Source organism: Tetrahymena thermophila, assembly GCF_000189635.1.
Source record: "Tetrahymena thermophila SB210 genomic scaffold scf_8253811, whole genome shotgun sequence".
NCBI lineage: Eukaryota > Ciliophora > Oligohymenophorea > Hymenostomatida > Tetrahymenidae > Tetrahymena > Tetrahymena thermophila.
The window spans coordinates 240001-255026 of NW_002475923.1; the positions used below are offsets into that span (position 1 = coordinate 240001).

The following is a 15026-nucleotide window of genomic DNA, read 5'->3' on the forward strand; positions in this document are numbered from 1 at the left end:
AACTTTTTAATTATTTATTTTATTCAAATATTCTTTAAAATTTAATTCTCAAAATTAAAATAAAAGATATAAACATGAAAATAATTTAATTCATAAAGATATTCAAATGTTTGTTGTTTGTTTATTAATTTTAATTATCCAAATGAAATGCTTAAAAATACAAAAATTATTTTATATTCAAACAAGAAATTTTATTTATTTTTACTTTTAAAAAGCTAAAATAAAATCAAACAGATAATATTTATTTATCAAAAAAGCCAAGTTTTATCAAAATTGCGCTTTACACTCTTCATTTTTATATTTATTTAAAAAATTTTCAAAAAATTTCTTCTAAAAGATTAAAGAAAAGATAAAAATAATTTTAAAGCATAGCTGCTTCTCAATAAAATAAAAGAATGATAAATGTATAGTAAGTAAGTAAATATATATACAATTATTTACTATTTACCTTAATTATTTTAATTTTATTCCTCCCGTTTTCTAGAAAATTTCCAAATTTAAAAGGCTTGAATAAGAAACAACTAGTAAAATTTTCTTGTTATAAATTTACTAGTTATAGGAAATTTTAAGGTAATAGCCATTATTGATTATTGGAAAAATTACATTTTTATAAAAAAACTTGGAAAAAGAGAGAGGTATATATAATCAGTTAGATAATAAATCAGTCAAAAAAAGAATAGAGAGATGAACCAGTCAGCAAGACTTAGACAAATAAGTATTTATCATTTACAAATAAATAAATATATAAGAAGATGAATAATAAGTATACAGTTAATATTTTTAATTAATTTTTTATATAACGATATTATAAGTAATAATTGTTATTGATTGGCCAAATTATATTTTTAAAATAGCAATTGGAAAGAAATAAGTAAAGAAAGAAAAAAAGACTAAATCAATTGTCAGAGATTATAGTTTGCTGTAAATTTTCTTAATAGTTGATTATTATTTTAACTCATACGCTATTCATGTAAAAAAGTAGCTTTAATATTATTCAGGTCTTATTTTACTTTTTGGTCATTCAAAAGATCACCTAAAACACCCTCTATTCCACCATGTAGCTCTTTCATATTTGAATGAGGTTTTATTTCACTTGGATTGTCTTTTTATTTATGCAAAGAATAAATATAGTTTTTCCCCTCTTAATTGGGAGTGCAGAATCTTTTCTTTTCTTATGTTTTTCTAATTGTTGCAAAAAATTCTTTCTAAGTAAAAACCTTGTGGCTCTTTTAATTTGAGCTTATCATTGTCTTTTTTAACATGGCATTCACATAGCAGTCTAGTAAAGGTCTTTCATTAAGTTGTGCATCTTCATTTGAAAATCTAGGTCTATGATTTACTGTTAAGCTCCTCTTTTTAAAAATTAAAAGTGTGAAATAGAACCAATTAAATAAAAATTTACTTGTGAGTTATTGTTATTATTTGTTTCAATAATTTTAGAATTAGATGATGAAACAAAAGCAGAACCTCTTGGTTTGAGGTTTAGTTTTGATTAGCTTATATTAGAAGTGGTTTAAGGTAAGAAATAATTGTCTTAAATATTATTAATATCGATTTCTTTAATTGAGTTTATTTAAGGAAGCTTTGAAGTAGAGAGTTATTGCTTAGATTTATTTTAAAATTAAGGTAATTTATGAAGGGAATTTTATTTGTTTTCTGAATGATTCTCATTTTATAGATGATTAGTTGAAGCTTAAGAAGAAAAATTAAATTCACTTGTCTAGTTTTTTTACATTTACATCTAGAAGTGCTAAATAGACGCTCTGTTTGTTAATTATAAGCTATATCTTTACTTTGGTGGTTTAGCTTTTCCTGCAAAAGTGTTGTCATTTTCATTTTTGTGAGAGAGTTCTTAATTTGCTAAGTGGTTGAAGCTTAAACTTTCTTGCTATAATGACATTTTTGGTGAATAAAAGCCTTTAAGTAGTACTTTTCTCTCTTCTCCATGTTTTTCTCTCCAAATTTATTTTGTGTTATTTTCTGTTGCAAGGTCTTTGATAAGCTTTCTATCTTACATAACATTAAAGTAAGAATTTTTATCAATAACATATAGAAGCGCTTCCGATGAAGTACAAACAACTTTATTAAGTCTCTTAGTTTATTAAGAACCTATTTCTTCAATACCAAACGAGCAATAATCGCTCAATATAGCTGATCTGCACAACTATTCTTTCTTTTGTTTTCTCCTCAGCATATTTAAATCATCCAATTCATCTGGTTCTTAATAATCTTCTGTTTTATTGAGTAAGGTTTTATCTGTCTAGTAAATCTTTATAATATTTAAAAATAGTTATAATAGATAATTTAACAGGAATTAAGATAATTAATTAGTAGATGCAAATTACTTCGAACTCTCCGTGTTTAATAAGATAAATTTTCTCAACAGGATCTCCAATATTGTAAATAACTTGATTGCCAAAACACTAAACCCTTCTGACATACCTGATAAGATTTGTAATGTGAGCTTTTTCCCACCCTTACAAAAAAGGAAACCTCTAAAGGAAAGAAATATCTTCTTCATACAGAGCGGAGTAATATTCCTCTTTAAAAGTAAAATTAAAGATAATTTATATTAATAATGTTATCTTACCAACTATTGAGTTATACACATCAACATTTATAGCAATCAAAGTGCATTCTTCTCTACATATGACAGTAGCAGTTCTTTAGCAAATAAAAAAACAAATAATTTATTTAGCCAAAATATTAACTAAAAAATTTTTGAAATTAAACTTTCTCATTATTTTTTATTTTTAAATATTTTAATATTTCAATAAAATATTCCATTTCTTTAAATAAAATTATTCCTTTTTGTAAAAATAGCAATTTAATTGTTTATTATGGCTTTAAATTATTTTTAATTACTTAAAGAAACTTATTGAATTATCAATTATCAATTTTTGGTTTTTGAATGTGTATGCTTTTTCATTATTTAAAATTTTTACATTATTTAAATAACTTTTTGTTTATAAAATTATATAATTTTTTATTCTTCAATTCAAGGATAATAAACTGTAGTTAAAATCAATCCTCTTTTTAAAGTAAACTCTCTATGATATTTACTGTAAAAAGCTTTAATGTAGTTCTAAAAATTTCCATTTTTCATTCAATATTATTTAAATATTTAAGTTAAAATATTGCCAAAAGATTTTTTATTTTAAACATTTGAGACTCTTAAGTATTTAATTATTCAGCTAACAGAATTGCTTGGAAGTAGAGTTCTTTTTATTGTTAAATGTCTTTTTGTGTATCTTAAAAACTAAATAAACTTGTTGTATAGAAATTTTCTATTTTAAATTTAACAAGAAAGTCTATATATAAAAAGTTCAACAGATTTAGGTTAAGCCTACCTTGGGACATTAGAGCGAAGTGCAACTTCTCCAAATGTGCTATCTTGCTTTAAAACTGAAACTATTTTCATATTGCTGTATAATTTTATCATTTATTCGTAGATTTCCTTGTCATCTTGATTTTCCAAGAAAGAGTAATCTATTTCTTTTTATTCTTATTTATCAAATGAAAACGATGTATTATCTGGCGTGATGATGAATACGCTACCTTGCAAAATAACATAAAATTTTCTGCCCATATCGCCTTATTTAAATATAATTTGTTTTTAAGCATTAGTTTTGTGCTTAATCTAATAATATTTATTTTACCATAGCTAAACACTTTCTAATATTTTTTATATTCTACCAAACTTAATTCATTAATCAACTCATCATATTTCTATGGGTTAATCTTTTTTTAAATGTTTTTGAAAAATGTAAACTGCTCAAGCATCTCTTTGATCTTAGAGCAGCCACTCTTCCCATTTTAAGATTTTTTAAATAGCCTTTTCAGTTTGTTCTTATATTTAAAAAAATGTTATGGCTTCGGTTAGGAATGTTAAATATATTTACTAAATCTATTGACATTTGAATTGTATTTCACTTTTTGATTTATTTACTTATTTGCTTGTTTTTTACCTTTCAATCTTTTAATAAATATAACAAAATTATTATTCTATAAAACGATAAGCTTGAAATATTTTGAAATTGATTTATGTTCTATTGATAGCTTGATTCTAGTTTGTAAAGAATAAATAAGTAAGTAGATATCAATAATCATCCAAAAAAATTTCAAAAAAACAAACTTGCTAATTTGTGTTTACTTTTACAATTCTTATAATAAAATTTAAACACCATATACAATTTTAATTTAAGGTATTGTCTCTCTGTATTATATCTGGATCATCTTTGGTAAACAGACAGTTATTTCACCTTGATAATAAATAAATAATGTAATATAATAACATAAATATTACTTTAATATAATAAATAATTAATTCTATTTCATACATATTTTTATTACATATTGATAAAGTATTATTTATATATAAATTATGATATTTAGAAGTAAATTAATTTAGAATATTTAATAATATTTGGTACTATTTGTCCATTTAATTTATACTAGTAATATACTGAATAAATATTTTTAGTTTTTATTACAGCATAAATTATTATCTATAAAATCATATGCAGTTATAAAAACTATAATTAGTAATATTCTTATCATGCTTTACATATTTTATTTGTATTTATTTATTAGCATGAAGAACATAATTCACCTTTAAAATTAATTTATCCATTATAACATTAATTTTGAAGATATTTATTGAAAGTATTCTCTTTGTTTTGAGTATTTTTTCTATTTTTTTTGAATACAAATTTTTATTTAATAAATTTTTAAATCACAATCAAATCTTCTTTTTAAGTAATATTTTAAATATTTATTTTAGTATGAAAAAAAAATGAGTTAAAAATATTACTTAAATAAGAATGCTTTTTATAAACTAAATAATTTAATTTTGAATTTAAATCATACCATTCATGCTTATATCATATCTATCCATCTAAATAAGACAAATAATTTTTCTATATTGCTTTTTAGCGAAATAACTAATTTATTTTACTCCTTTATTTGATATATGAATAAAATAATCTTATCAAACTTTCTATTTTTAGTTTTTTAAAAGAATTAAAATAGAAAGAAATATTTCATAAAAAATTTTAGATGATTAAACAAACACCAAAAAATATTTACTCTGCTAAATATTTATTTTATTATGTTATTTGGTTTTCTCCATACAAATTGACTAATAATTAATCAATTCATCACAAATAAATATTTTATAAGATAAATAGATAAGCAATTAATTCAACATAATTTGGAGCTATAAATAAAATTTATTGGTGCAAGAATGAATTATTGGATAGTATTTTATCTATACCTCGAATATTTACACATACACACACTTTATACTAATTAGTTCAAATAAAAAATAATTTATTTTGATAATCTCTATCTAATATGTACAGAGATATTTTATTTAAGTGATAGTTATTTTAGCTAGTAAGAATAGAATTTAATTATCTCTCTTTAGTTAGAGTAGTCAAAATAATATCGAAAATACTATTAAAGTGCTTAATTTCAATTAATTGCATAATTATTAGATCTAATTTAATTAGGTTGATTGTTTTGTGAATCACCATCGTCATCACCAGAAATAAGTCTTCTTCTGCCAACAGCTTTTGAAGCAGCTTCTTCAGCCAATCTCTTATCTTTTCTCCACTTATAAATCATAGAGAGCAAGAAGAAGACGAAATATAGCTATTTATTTTTTATAAATGGATAATTAATTTCTAATAGAATTTCGACTATTTTTCATATTGTATTATTGTTAACTAACTAACTAATGTGCCAACTGGTATATGATTTTAACTAATAAAGAAATTAATCAATTTATTTACGGCAGCTGTGATAAATAAAGATGATTTTGTACTATCTCTATGATTACCTAAATCCCAATCAATAAATTTAGTGCCTGAAGCTACTATTATACCTAAAATACACTATTCATTAAAAAGAATCGTTAAAAGGTTATAAAAATGATAAATTTTAATGAATCTATGTCTGTTTTCAATAATTAATAAAATATCTAAAATATCAAGAATTCTACCAAGAAAATGGTTCCAACAAAGGAAATTATTGCACAAAATTCAGCACCTAGTTTTTATAAATAAAAAATAGTTATTAAACTGCTTTCTCTGTCATTTTAAAATCAACTTACAGCCCATTTTTCAAATTATTTATTTCTTATTTCCTATAAATCAAAAATAGCAAAAATTTTAATTAAATATCATCAAAAAGCATTTATCCAAAAAGTGAAAGCAAAGCATATCTTTGAATAGAAGTTGTAGTTAATAAATAAAGAGCTGTAATTTATCTATTTTTAATTAATAAATAAATAACTCGTTTTCAATATCAAAAGCAATCTACTTCAAAAATAAATATTGCATCAATTTATATTCCGTTTATATATTAAAATTATAAGTATTTATTAGCTATTCAAACAATGTGGAAATTTTAATTTAAAGCGAAAAAATATTTTACAAATTAAATTAAAATATCTTAAAAATCAATTTAATAAATTTAATGAAATAAAAGCTATTATGAAACAAACAAACAAACAAACAAACAAGAAATAAAGAAACAACTCATTAGAATTTTTTTAATTCGAAAAGAATAAAATTAATTTAAATTTATTTAGAATTTAAAAAAAAAAAATAAATCTTAGTTTTTATAGAAAAAGATTCTATTTAAAAATATTATTTTGATTAAATAAAATTCTTAAAATAAACAATTAATTTTATTTATTTTTATTTTATTAAGATAAATTCAATAAAAAATAAATACTGTTAAAAATAACAATCAAATATGAATTAATATTTTCTTTAACCATTTTTACAAATTAATTTTCATTTTTTATTTTCAAATAAAATTTTTAATTATGAAATATTTTGTTTGATTTTTTCAATTAAAAGTAAATTCACTATCAACAAACAACAATATTTGTTTGATGATAAATATAATATTATTCACATTTAAATCTTAGTAGATATTTTGATGTGAAGCAAAAACGTCAAAAACGCCTGCTTAGTAATTGATTAATTGAGAGATAGAAATAATTAATAAAGATTAAATCTTCTTTAATTTATTATTAAAAATTTTATAAGTACTAAGAATAGCAAAAAGACTTAAATTAGATTTTATATTTCAATGAAGTCCAATAAAAAGTAGTAGAAAAGATAATAAGAAAGGCATGACGACCCAGATTTAGAGCCCTTGAACAAAAAAAACGATGAATAAGTTATAGAAACTGATGAGGGCGTAATTAAGAATCGCAGTTCATAAAGTAAGGAGAAGATCTTTAAATATTTTAAAGAATTGTTAATAATCATTTTATTTGATTATTTGGAATTTATTTTTTTTATATAATTTCAAAGAAGAAGAAAAAAAGAGCTACTAATCAAATTAGAGTGATGGAAGTAGAATATAAAAAAGATAATCTCAAGATCAAGAAAATTGGAGTGATGATTCAGCAGAAGAAGCTAATTAAATTGATGACTTGAAACATGAAGAAAAGGCTGATGTTTGGAATGCAACTATAAATATGGTTAAGGGATTTGTTGGAATCGGTATTTTAGCACTACCTTCAGGTTTTGCTAAGAGTGGTTGGTTGGGAGGATTAATAATTTTTTTGCTTTGCGCTGGAATGGTTCTTTATTTAAGTTTATAGATGATGGATGCAGCAAACAAAAGAAAATCTTAAGCTAGAGGTGTTACCTAATTCAGTGTTGAAGTTTTGGGATAAGAAAAAGAATTATTAGTTAATATATTTTTATTTGGAATCTAAATTGGAATTTGTGTTGCCTATGTTATTTTCTTCACTACTTATTTTTAAGAGAGTCTTTGTTTCTTTGTAGATTATGATCGTACAACTAATGTATGTGGTTCAAGAGTTCCTTCGTTACTCATTTCACTTATAATCGTTACTCCTACAATATTTATCAGACACATGAGTAAACTTAAAACTTGGAGCATGTTTTCAAATAGTTTAATTCTTATTAGTATGCTTGTAGTATTTATTTCTTGCTTTTTTAAAATGGACACTTCTTACATTACTAGTGACAAAATTTCAGCTATCAGATGGGGAGAAATGGGTAGTGCAATAGGTTTATTTGTGTTTGCATTTGAAGGAACCACTCTTTATTTTGAAATTAGGTAAATTTATTTCACAAAAATTTTTTTAAATAATTTTTTAAAATAACAATTTTTTTCAAATTAATAGGAGTTCTATGCAAGAACCAACTGAGTTCAAAAAGGTTCTTAATTATTCTCTTTATATTGGTATTGCTCTTTATGGGTGCATTGGTTTGAGTGGATATTTAGCTTTTGGATCAGGTGTTAGAGACATCATACTTTTTAATTTCCCTATGACTAATCCCTTGTATGTTTTTATTTAAATCTTTTACTGTATAGCAATATTGTTATCCTATCCTCTTCAGATGTTCCCTTTAGTCAATATCTTAGAATAAAAATTATTAGAAAGGATAGTCAATGAAAAGAATAAATAAAAAACAAATAGCTAGCCCTAAAAAAAGTCATAGCAAGGTGTAGATTAAAGCCAACATCATAATTAAGGTAATCAGCAAGCAGACGATAGATAAGATAACTAGGAATCTGATGCATCAGAAGGAAATGCATTGAACTTATTAACATAATATGATGATGAAATAAAAAATTCATTTTACTAATAAAGCATGATATTAAGAGTAGCTTCTCTTTTATTCATATTCTTTTTTGCAATCGTCTTTAAAAGACTAACTGTCTTTTTAAATTTAATTGGTTCTATTGGTGGTTGCTTTTTTGCATTTATTTTACCAGTCATTGTCTATGAGTATTCTATGCCAGAAGCTTCACAAAAAAAAATATACTTTCACAGAGGCTTACTTGTACTAGGTGTTATTTTTTCCTTCTTTGGTACTCTTTCTAGTTTAAGAGATATCTATAGATCGTTATGATATCTTCATATCAAGAAGCTGTTTAAAAATAAATTCACCTGTATAATTTACTACTTATCTACTAAGTCTTTAATATCATTTATATTTATTTTAAAGTATAACTCAAATAAATTATTGCTTAATTAACTTAATATTTTATTTTTGTTTTTTATTACTACCAAATTTAAACTACCAACATATATAAATATAATTTCATTTAAATATTTTCAAAAATTATATGTGAGCTACCTACCTACCTACCTTAATTAATGAAATAATGAAACTAAATAAAATTAAATAAATTTAATAAATTTTATATTTAATATTATCAAAGAAAGTTATTTGTACTATTAAAATTAGTGTTAGTTTATGATAATCTAGAGTATATGTTTTGTATAGATATGCTCGCATCTAAAATTTATATTTCTTTTAGTATATAATTTTGAATTTAAAATTAACTCTTTTTTGCTTGTTTGCTTAGGTAAGTTTTTTTAAAAAATTTATTATAATAGCTTAAAATTTTAATTTAAATATATTTTCTTCTATATTTTTTGAAGTTGTTTAACTATAAAATACACTTTAAAGCAAAGGTCAGGAATATTAAATTTAAATTACATTTCTCAAATTAACATCTAAATATTTTGGCATAAAAATTTCAATTTAGGAGTTTTACTTCCAAAATTTATCTAAAAAACTTGTATTTTAAAATTTAAGCTTCTGTTAAGAAAAGAAAAACAAAATTTACTTTTAATTAATATTAATTAATAAAAAAGCAAATTGTTTATTTGATTCTACTAGAAATAAATATAATAAGATAAGTAATATGAATAGCTCGATTTTATAAAATTTAAATTAAAATAATAATGAGTAAATTCACACAGATAATGAATATAGCTCATCTAGAATATCTTTTTAAGATTAAAAAAAAATTTTTGATTTTTATGATTCTAAATTTGGAAAAGAAGGTTTAGTGGGTGATCATGATGATGAAATTTTAGACAATTTGGCAGTTTAGGAATAATAGAATGTTAAAAATAATGGAGATCAAAATGATATACTTTAAATATAAAATTAAATGAGCATAATTTAGAAAGAAAACCATGAATAAAAAATAGAAAATTGTAAAAATATTTACTTCAAGCCTTTCGCAACAAATTTTTCATATCAGTATTCAAATGAGTAAAATAAATTCAATCTTGATCATAAATTAACATTTTTTTTTCCAAAGCATAAATACAAATAATACTAAATCACAAAAGTCAGCTGAAAGTAAAATTAAAAATGATAAAAGACATTCATAAAGATTGAGTTTCCTAAATTAAAGTAAACACTCTGATTAAATAATTGAAGAGGAAAGTAATTAAAAAATAGAAATAGGCTCTAAATTAGTTAAATAAAACTTTAAAAAGCGCGAAATTAGTTAATCTGTACTTCAGATGCACTGCATGAATTTTATAAAGTTATTGAAAATTAGACATGTGAACCGAAAATTACCTGCATTTTTTCCGTTTCAATTTTATAAATTGATAAATGACATAAGCAGTTAGCAAGTTTATGCAAAAAAAAATAAGCTCTACCTTTAGGAAAAAGAAATTAAAGAAACAATGAAAAACTTTAAGAAAGCGTTTCCAGTATTTCTACCTTTTAATAAGTTTTGTCTGATTTGGGATTCTATATTTATTTTAACATGCTCTTTATTTTTATATATTTACTCAATACTTATATTTTTTGCTTAATAAGAACCTAATTCTGAAAATTATTTTTGGCTATTTCAAGTATCTACTATTTTATTTGGCATAGATATACTTGTATCTTTCAACACAGCATATTTCTAAAAAGATTAAGTAATTACAAGTTAATCTAAGATTGCAGTTAAATACTTAAAAACATATTTTTTCTGGGATTTTCTTTCATTTGGAATGCTAGCCTAAAAAGTTCTTCTTGATCAACAAATTTCATTCAATCCCAACAATGATGTCATTTAATATTTAAAAAATGTGCTTGTTTTCTTTAAAATATGCAGTCTGCCCAAAAAAAGACAAAATATTCAAAATTCAATAATCATAAGATCTTATTAAAAACATCTTTTAAAGTTATTTGATTAAATACTCTTTGTAGTAATTGCTGCTCATACAGGTAACCCATTTCTACGTTTTTAATAAAAACACTTTAAAATTTTTATTAAAAAAAATAAATATTTAACTTCAAAAATAACAAATACCACGCTGAGATTTAATTAAATACTTTATTTTGTAAAATAAATTTAATTATCTATTTTTATAAGAAGAATTAAAAAAAACTCTACCAAGTTAATTTTAAAGATTAAAATAAAGAATTAAAAATGTAAAGTAATTCTAGTTTATTTTTTCAAATTGAGTGAGGATTTACTTTCAACAAAATTAAAAATAAATGGATAGAATTATTTTCTTAAATAATAAATCATTAAATTTAGATAAATATTCTTCAAAATATTTAATTTTAATTAGTAAACATTCATTTTTCAATAAAGAACTATTGATATTTAAAAGAATAGAAAAATTAATCAAAAATAAAAGAATAACTTCAACCTATTTATTATTGATAAACAACGATTCATTCATTTTAATTATTTTACTTAAATAAAACTTAACTTTATCAAACAGCATCAATCATTTTCATTTAAAAATTTAATAAATATTTAATTATGAAATAATTTTTATTCAAGTCTATTTTTTTTAAAACAAAACATGAAAAATAGTTAGTATCTTATGGAATGGATTGTCAATAATAGAAACTAGCTTAGATATTAGCACAACTTGGCAATAAAAATTTTAAATTCAAGGAAGTCCTTGGTTTCAAATTTATATTTTTTCACTTTATTGGTCTGTTACAACAATGACTACAAGTAAATTCTTGAATGCACATTTTATTAATTATTTAATAAATATTTTGAATAGTTGGATATGGAGACATTACTCCTGCTAATGCTGCTGAGTCTTTATTTGTTACAGTTATAATGATATTTATGAGTTGTGTTTTTGCTTATTCTATAAATAATATTGGTCTTATTCTGTAGGAGATTGAAAAAGATTCTAAAGAGCTGAATGATAAACTTTCAATAATTCATAAGTAATTAAACATTTTTGGATTTCTAGTGGGAAAAATTTTTTAATTTATTTAGATTCATGGAGATGAAAGGAGTCAATTTAGAACTGCAAAGAAGAGTTAAACATTACTTGCATTTCTTATCATAAGAATCTAAAGATAGAAATAAACAAGAAGAAGATATCATTTTACAAATGCTTTCAAACAAACTTAGGGATGAAGTACTAAAAGAAATAAATTTTAAAGTGATTTAACAAATAGGTTGTTTGTCTAATTGCTTTTCACAGAAGGTTATTTAAGAGTTAATTTTTATCATAGAAGAGATTTTAGTATAGCCAAATCAGATTATTTTCAAAGAAGGTGAAATAGATGAAGATCAGTGCATGTATTTTATTTGGAATGGAAAAGTAGATATTTTTTATTCAGATATCAGTAAGCAAAAGTTGAATAACTCAAAAACCTTAACAACTTTAGAGGCAAATTAAACTTTCGGAGAGATTTCTTTCTTTTCTGGATTTGCAAGAAGTGCTTCAGCAAGAAGCGTAAATCTAGCAACTCTTTATAAAATATCAAGAGTTAAATTTTAAAAAATCCTTTCTCATCATTTAGGAGACTTTGAGAAGTTTAAGATGATTGAGGAATAGATAAAAAGTTAAGATAATTTATCAGCAATTTAATTAGAATGCTACAATTGTAAATAGATTGGTCATCTTTCAGTTAAGTGTCCTCTTATAAATCCATATTTTGATAGGCAATTAATAATTCTCAAAAATAATTATAGCATCTTTCAACAACGATAAAAGATTCAATAAATTAATAGTTCTGATCTCTCAGTTAATGTATTGAGATAGCGATAAAAAATTCATTCGATGTAAATTTTTTCTTATTTTTGTTATTTTATGAAATTTATTAAGTAACAAAAAATTTGAATGAGTGGGTTGGGTTGGCTATTAATTTTTAGCCAATAGTAAATCTCAATAAAAATTAATTATTTAAAAAATTAAAAGCTTATTTTAATTTAGTTTTTTTATTACTCTCATATTTATATTAAATTGATTTTAATTTAACAATAAAATTTAGTTAATTAGTAGAAATAAACATTTAGATTTCTAAGAAATTAAAATAACAGGCTGTTTATTTAGGTTCGAAGGTTTTTAAAATGTTTGAAAAAAATTCAATTGAGAGCCAAAGTGATTAAGAAGGAGAACAGACAATTACTAAGAAAAAAAATTTAGATGATCTTTCATCAGACTCTTCTTAGAGCTCAAGTAATTCAAGAGAAAGCCAATCTTAAACATCCATAAATAATATTAAAACATCACAAAAGAAGCAAAAGTAAACACAAAATAAGAAAAATAAATCTATACCTGATAAAAAACCGTCTATTGAAAACCATAATTCTAAATTAATAGATCATGATTAATGTAAAGTAGCTGCTCCTATTGAATAAAATTAGAAAAGTTCTGTCAATTTAAACGAAATATAAATAGAAAAATAACTAAGCAATATTTAAAATAATGAAAAAAATAATTAAAGACAATCTTAATAACTCTCAATAGAAAATAAAAGTTAAGATAAGATTACGAGTAATTCGATAAATTAAAGTACTGAATTAGTGGTAAATCATAGAGAGGGTATTTCTGATAGAAAGATTTCTCAGCAAGCTTCAATACAGTAGAGTTCTATGCAATTGAATTTATTGTGCTCTTCGTTAGTAAATATTGTGAAGCAACAAGAAATTCAAATCTAAAACTTAAATTAGCAAAGATAAAACTAAAAAAAGAGCATGAACAGCTCAAAAGTTTTAGACTAATTCTGTGATCCAAATGTATAAGCTTAGGCTGCTATTTAAAAAAACATATTAAATGAATTTGATAAAGCTAAAAATTTCTTACATTTCTTCCCTCATAATAATTTAAGAACAGTCCTCAAACAAGTTAAAATAGCTCAATAAAAAAAAAATAATATAAATATCAAAAATAAAAATGCTTAACAGCCAAGGAGGCGCTAAAATGTAAATTTAGCGTAATCGATTTTTGATAAAAAAACTAAAATCGTAATAGAAAACCAAGATTTAATTGAGTATTTGAACAGATCAAAACCTACTTTCTGTTCGTATGGTTTTTATATAAAAAATGTTGCCTTACATCCTTTGAGAGCATCTTAATCAACCTTATCATGAATTAAGCATTATAAAAATTTATTAATACATTTTAACTAGATATCTAAAAATAAATATTTGAAATATTTCTAATTAAACTTTTCATAGATAAGTTTAATCAAAAATTAATTTATTTGCCAATATTTTTGATAAATTTTACATTTATAGAAATATTTAATGTAAATTTCTTCATAATAAAATTTCTATTAAGCATAAAACATTATTTTCCTCTAAAAATATGATTAATATTTTCATAAAAATGATAAATAAATATTTAAAACATATAAATTCTTTAAGATAAATTTATTTGAGAAATACTAATTAAAATGACTAAATACTTAAATTAAATTAACCTATTTTAATTTCATTATGTCAAAAAGTTTAGTTACGTTATGATATTTATAAGAGAAATTTATTTTTAATTTTGGAAAAGATTATAACTTATTTGAGAAAAACTATTTAAATAATATTGAATAAAAAAATAAATAATATTTTCTTAAAATCGATAAAAAAATATTTTTAAAATATAAATACTTTTAGATAAATTTATTTTGAGAAATACTAATTAAAATGACAAAATATTTAAATTAAATTCACCTATTTTAATTTAATTATGTGTCAAAATTTTTTTATTCTTGAGTTTAGTTACATTATAATATTTATAAAAGAAATTTATTTTTAATTTTGGAAAGATTTTTATTTACTTGAGAAAAACTATTTGATTCTAAATTATATTGATTAAGTAGCAATCAAATACATTTTTTGATAAAAGGTTTGTTAAATTAAAAGATTAAATAAATATTTTTAATACTGAGATTCTTCAAGCTTTTACTTGAATAATTATTATGAATTTTATTCGTAGAAGATTTCTATTACTTACCTAATTTATGAAT

The 15026-nt window shown here is 22.0% G+C and overlaps 5 protein-coding genes across 5 annotated transcripts; 3 read left to right on the forward strand and 2 right to left on the reverse strand. All coding sequences in view use genetic code 6, as the record gives it.

Moving 5' to 3' along the window:
- Positions 1-902: 902 nt before the first annotated feature.
- Positions 903-3917, reverse strand: TTHERM_00526710 (cyclic nucleotide-binding domain protein; the record flags this gene model as incomplete). Its single annotated transcript, XM_001028082.3, has 7 exons — positions 903-1352; positions 1403-2269; positions 2346-2542; positions 2591-2664; positions 3351-3594; positions 3660-3849; positions 3903-3917. 7 exons carry the CDS (start codon positions 3915-3917, stop codon positions 903-905), a joined length of 2037 nt encoding a protein of 678 aa, XP_001028082.2.
- Positions 3918-5475: 1558 nt separating this feature from the next.
- On the reverse strand, positions 5476-6122 carry TTHERM_00526720 (transmembrane protein, putative; the record flags this gene model as incomplete). The annotated part of the gene is made up of 4 exons (XM_001028083.2): positions 5476-5655; positions 5796-5897; positions 6005-6051; positions 6116-6122. The coding sequence occupies 4 exons, from the start codon at positions 6120-6122 to the stop codon at positions 5476-5478; spliced, it is 336 nt and encodes a 111-aa protein (XP_001028083.2).
- A 982-nt stretch (positions 6123-7104) lies between these two features.
- TTHERM_00526730 (transmembrane amino acid transporter protein) lies at positions 7105-8909 on the forward strand (the record flags this gene model as incomplete). The annotated part of the gene is made up of 3 exons (XM_001028084.3): positions 7105-7240; positions 7332-8109; positions 8177-8909. The coding sequence occupies 3 exons, from the start codon at positions 7105-7107 to the stop codon at positions 8907-8909; spliced, it is 1647 nt and encodes a 548-aa protein (XP_001028084.1).
- Positions 8910-9711: 802 nt separating this feature from the next.
- TTHERM_00526740 (hypothetical protein) lies at positions 9712-10155 on the forward strand (the record flags this gene model as incomplete). Its single annotated transcript, XM_001028085.1, has 1 exon — positions 9712-10155. One exon carries the CDS (start codon positions 9712-9714, stop codon positions 10153-10155), a length of 444 nt encoding a protein of 147 aa, XP_001028085.1.
- A 1607-nt stretch (positions 10156-11762) lies between these two features.
- On the forward strand, positions 11763-14154 carry TTHERM_00526750 (cyclic nucleotide-binding domain protein; the record flags this gene model as incomplete). The annotated part of the gene is made up of 5 exons (XM_001028086.2): positions 11763-11772; positions 11825-11996; positions 12049-12665; positions 12754-12811; positions 13053-14154. The coding sequence occupies 5 exons, from the start codon at positions 11763-11765 to the stop codon at positions 14152-14154; spliced, it is 1959 nt and encodes a 652-aa protein (XP_001028086.2).
- Positions 14155-15026: the final 872 nt, after the last annotated feature.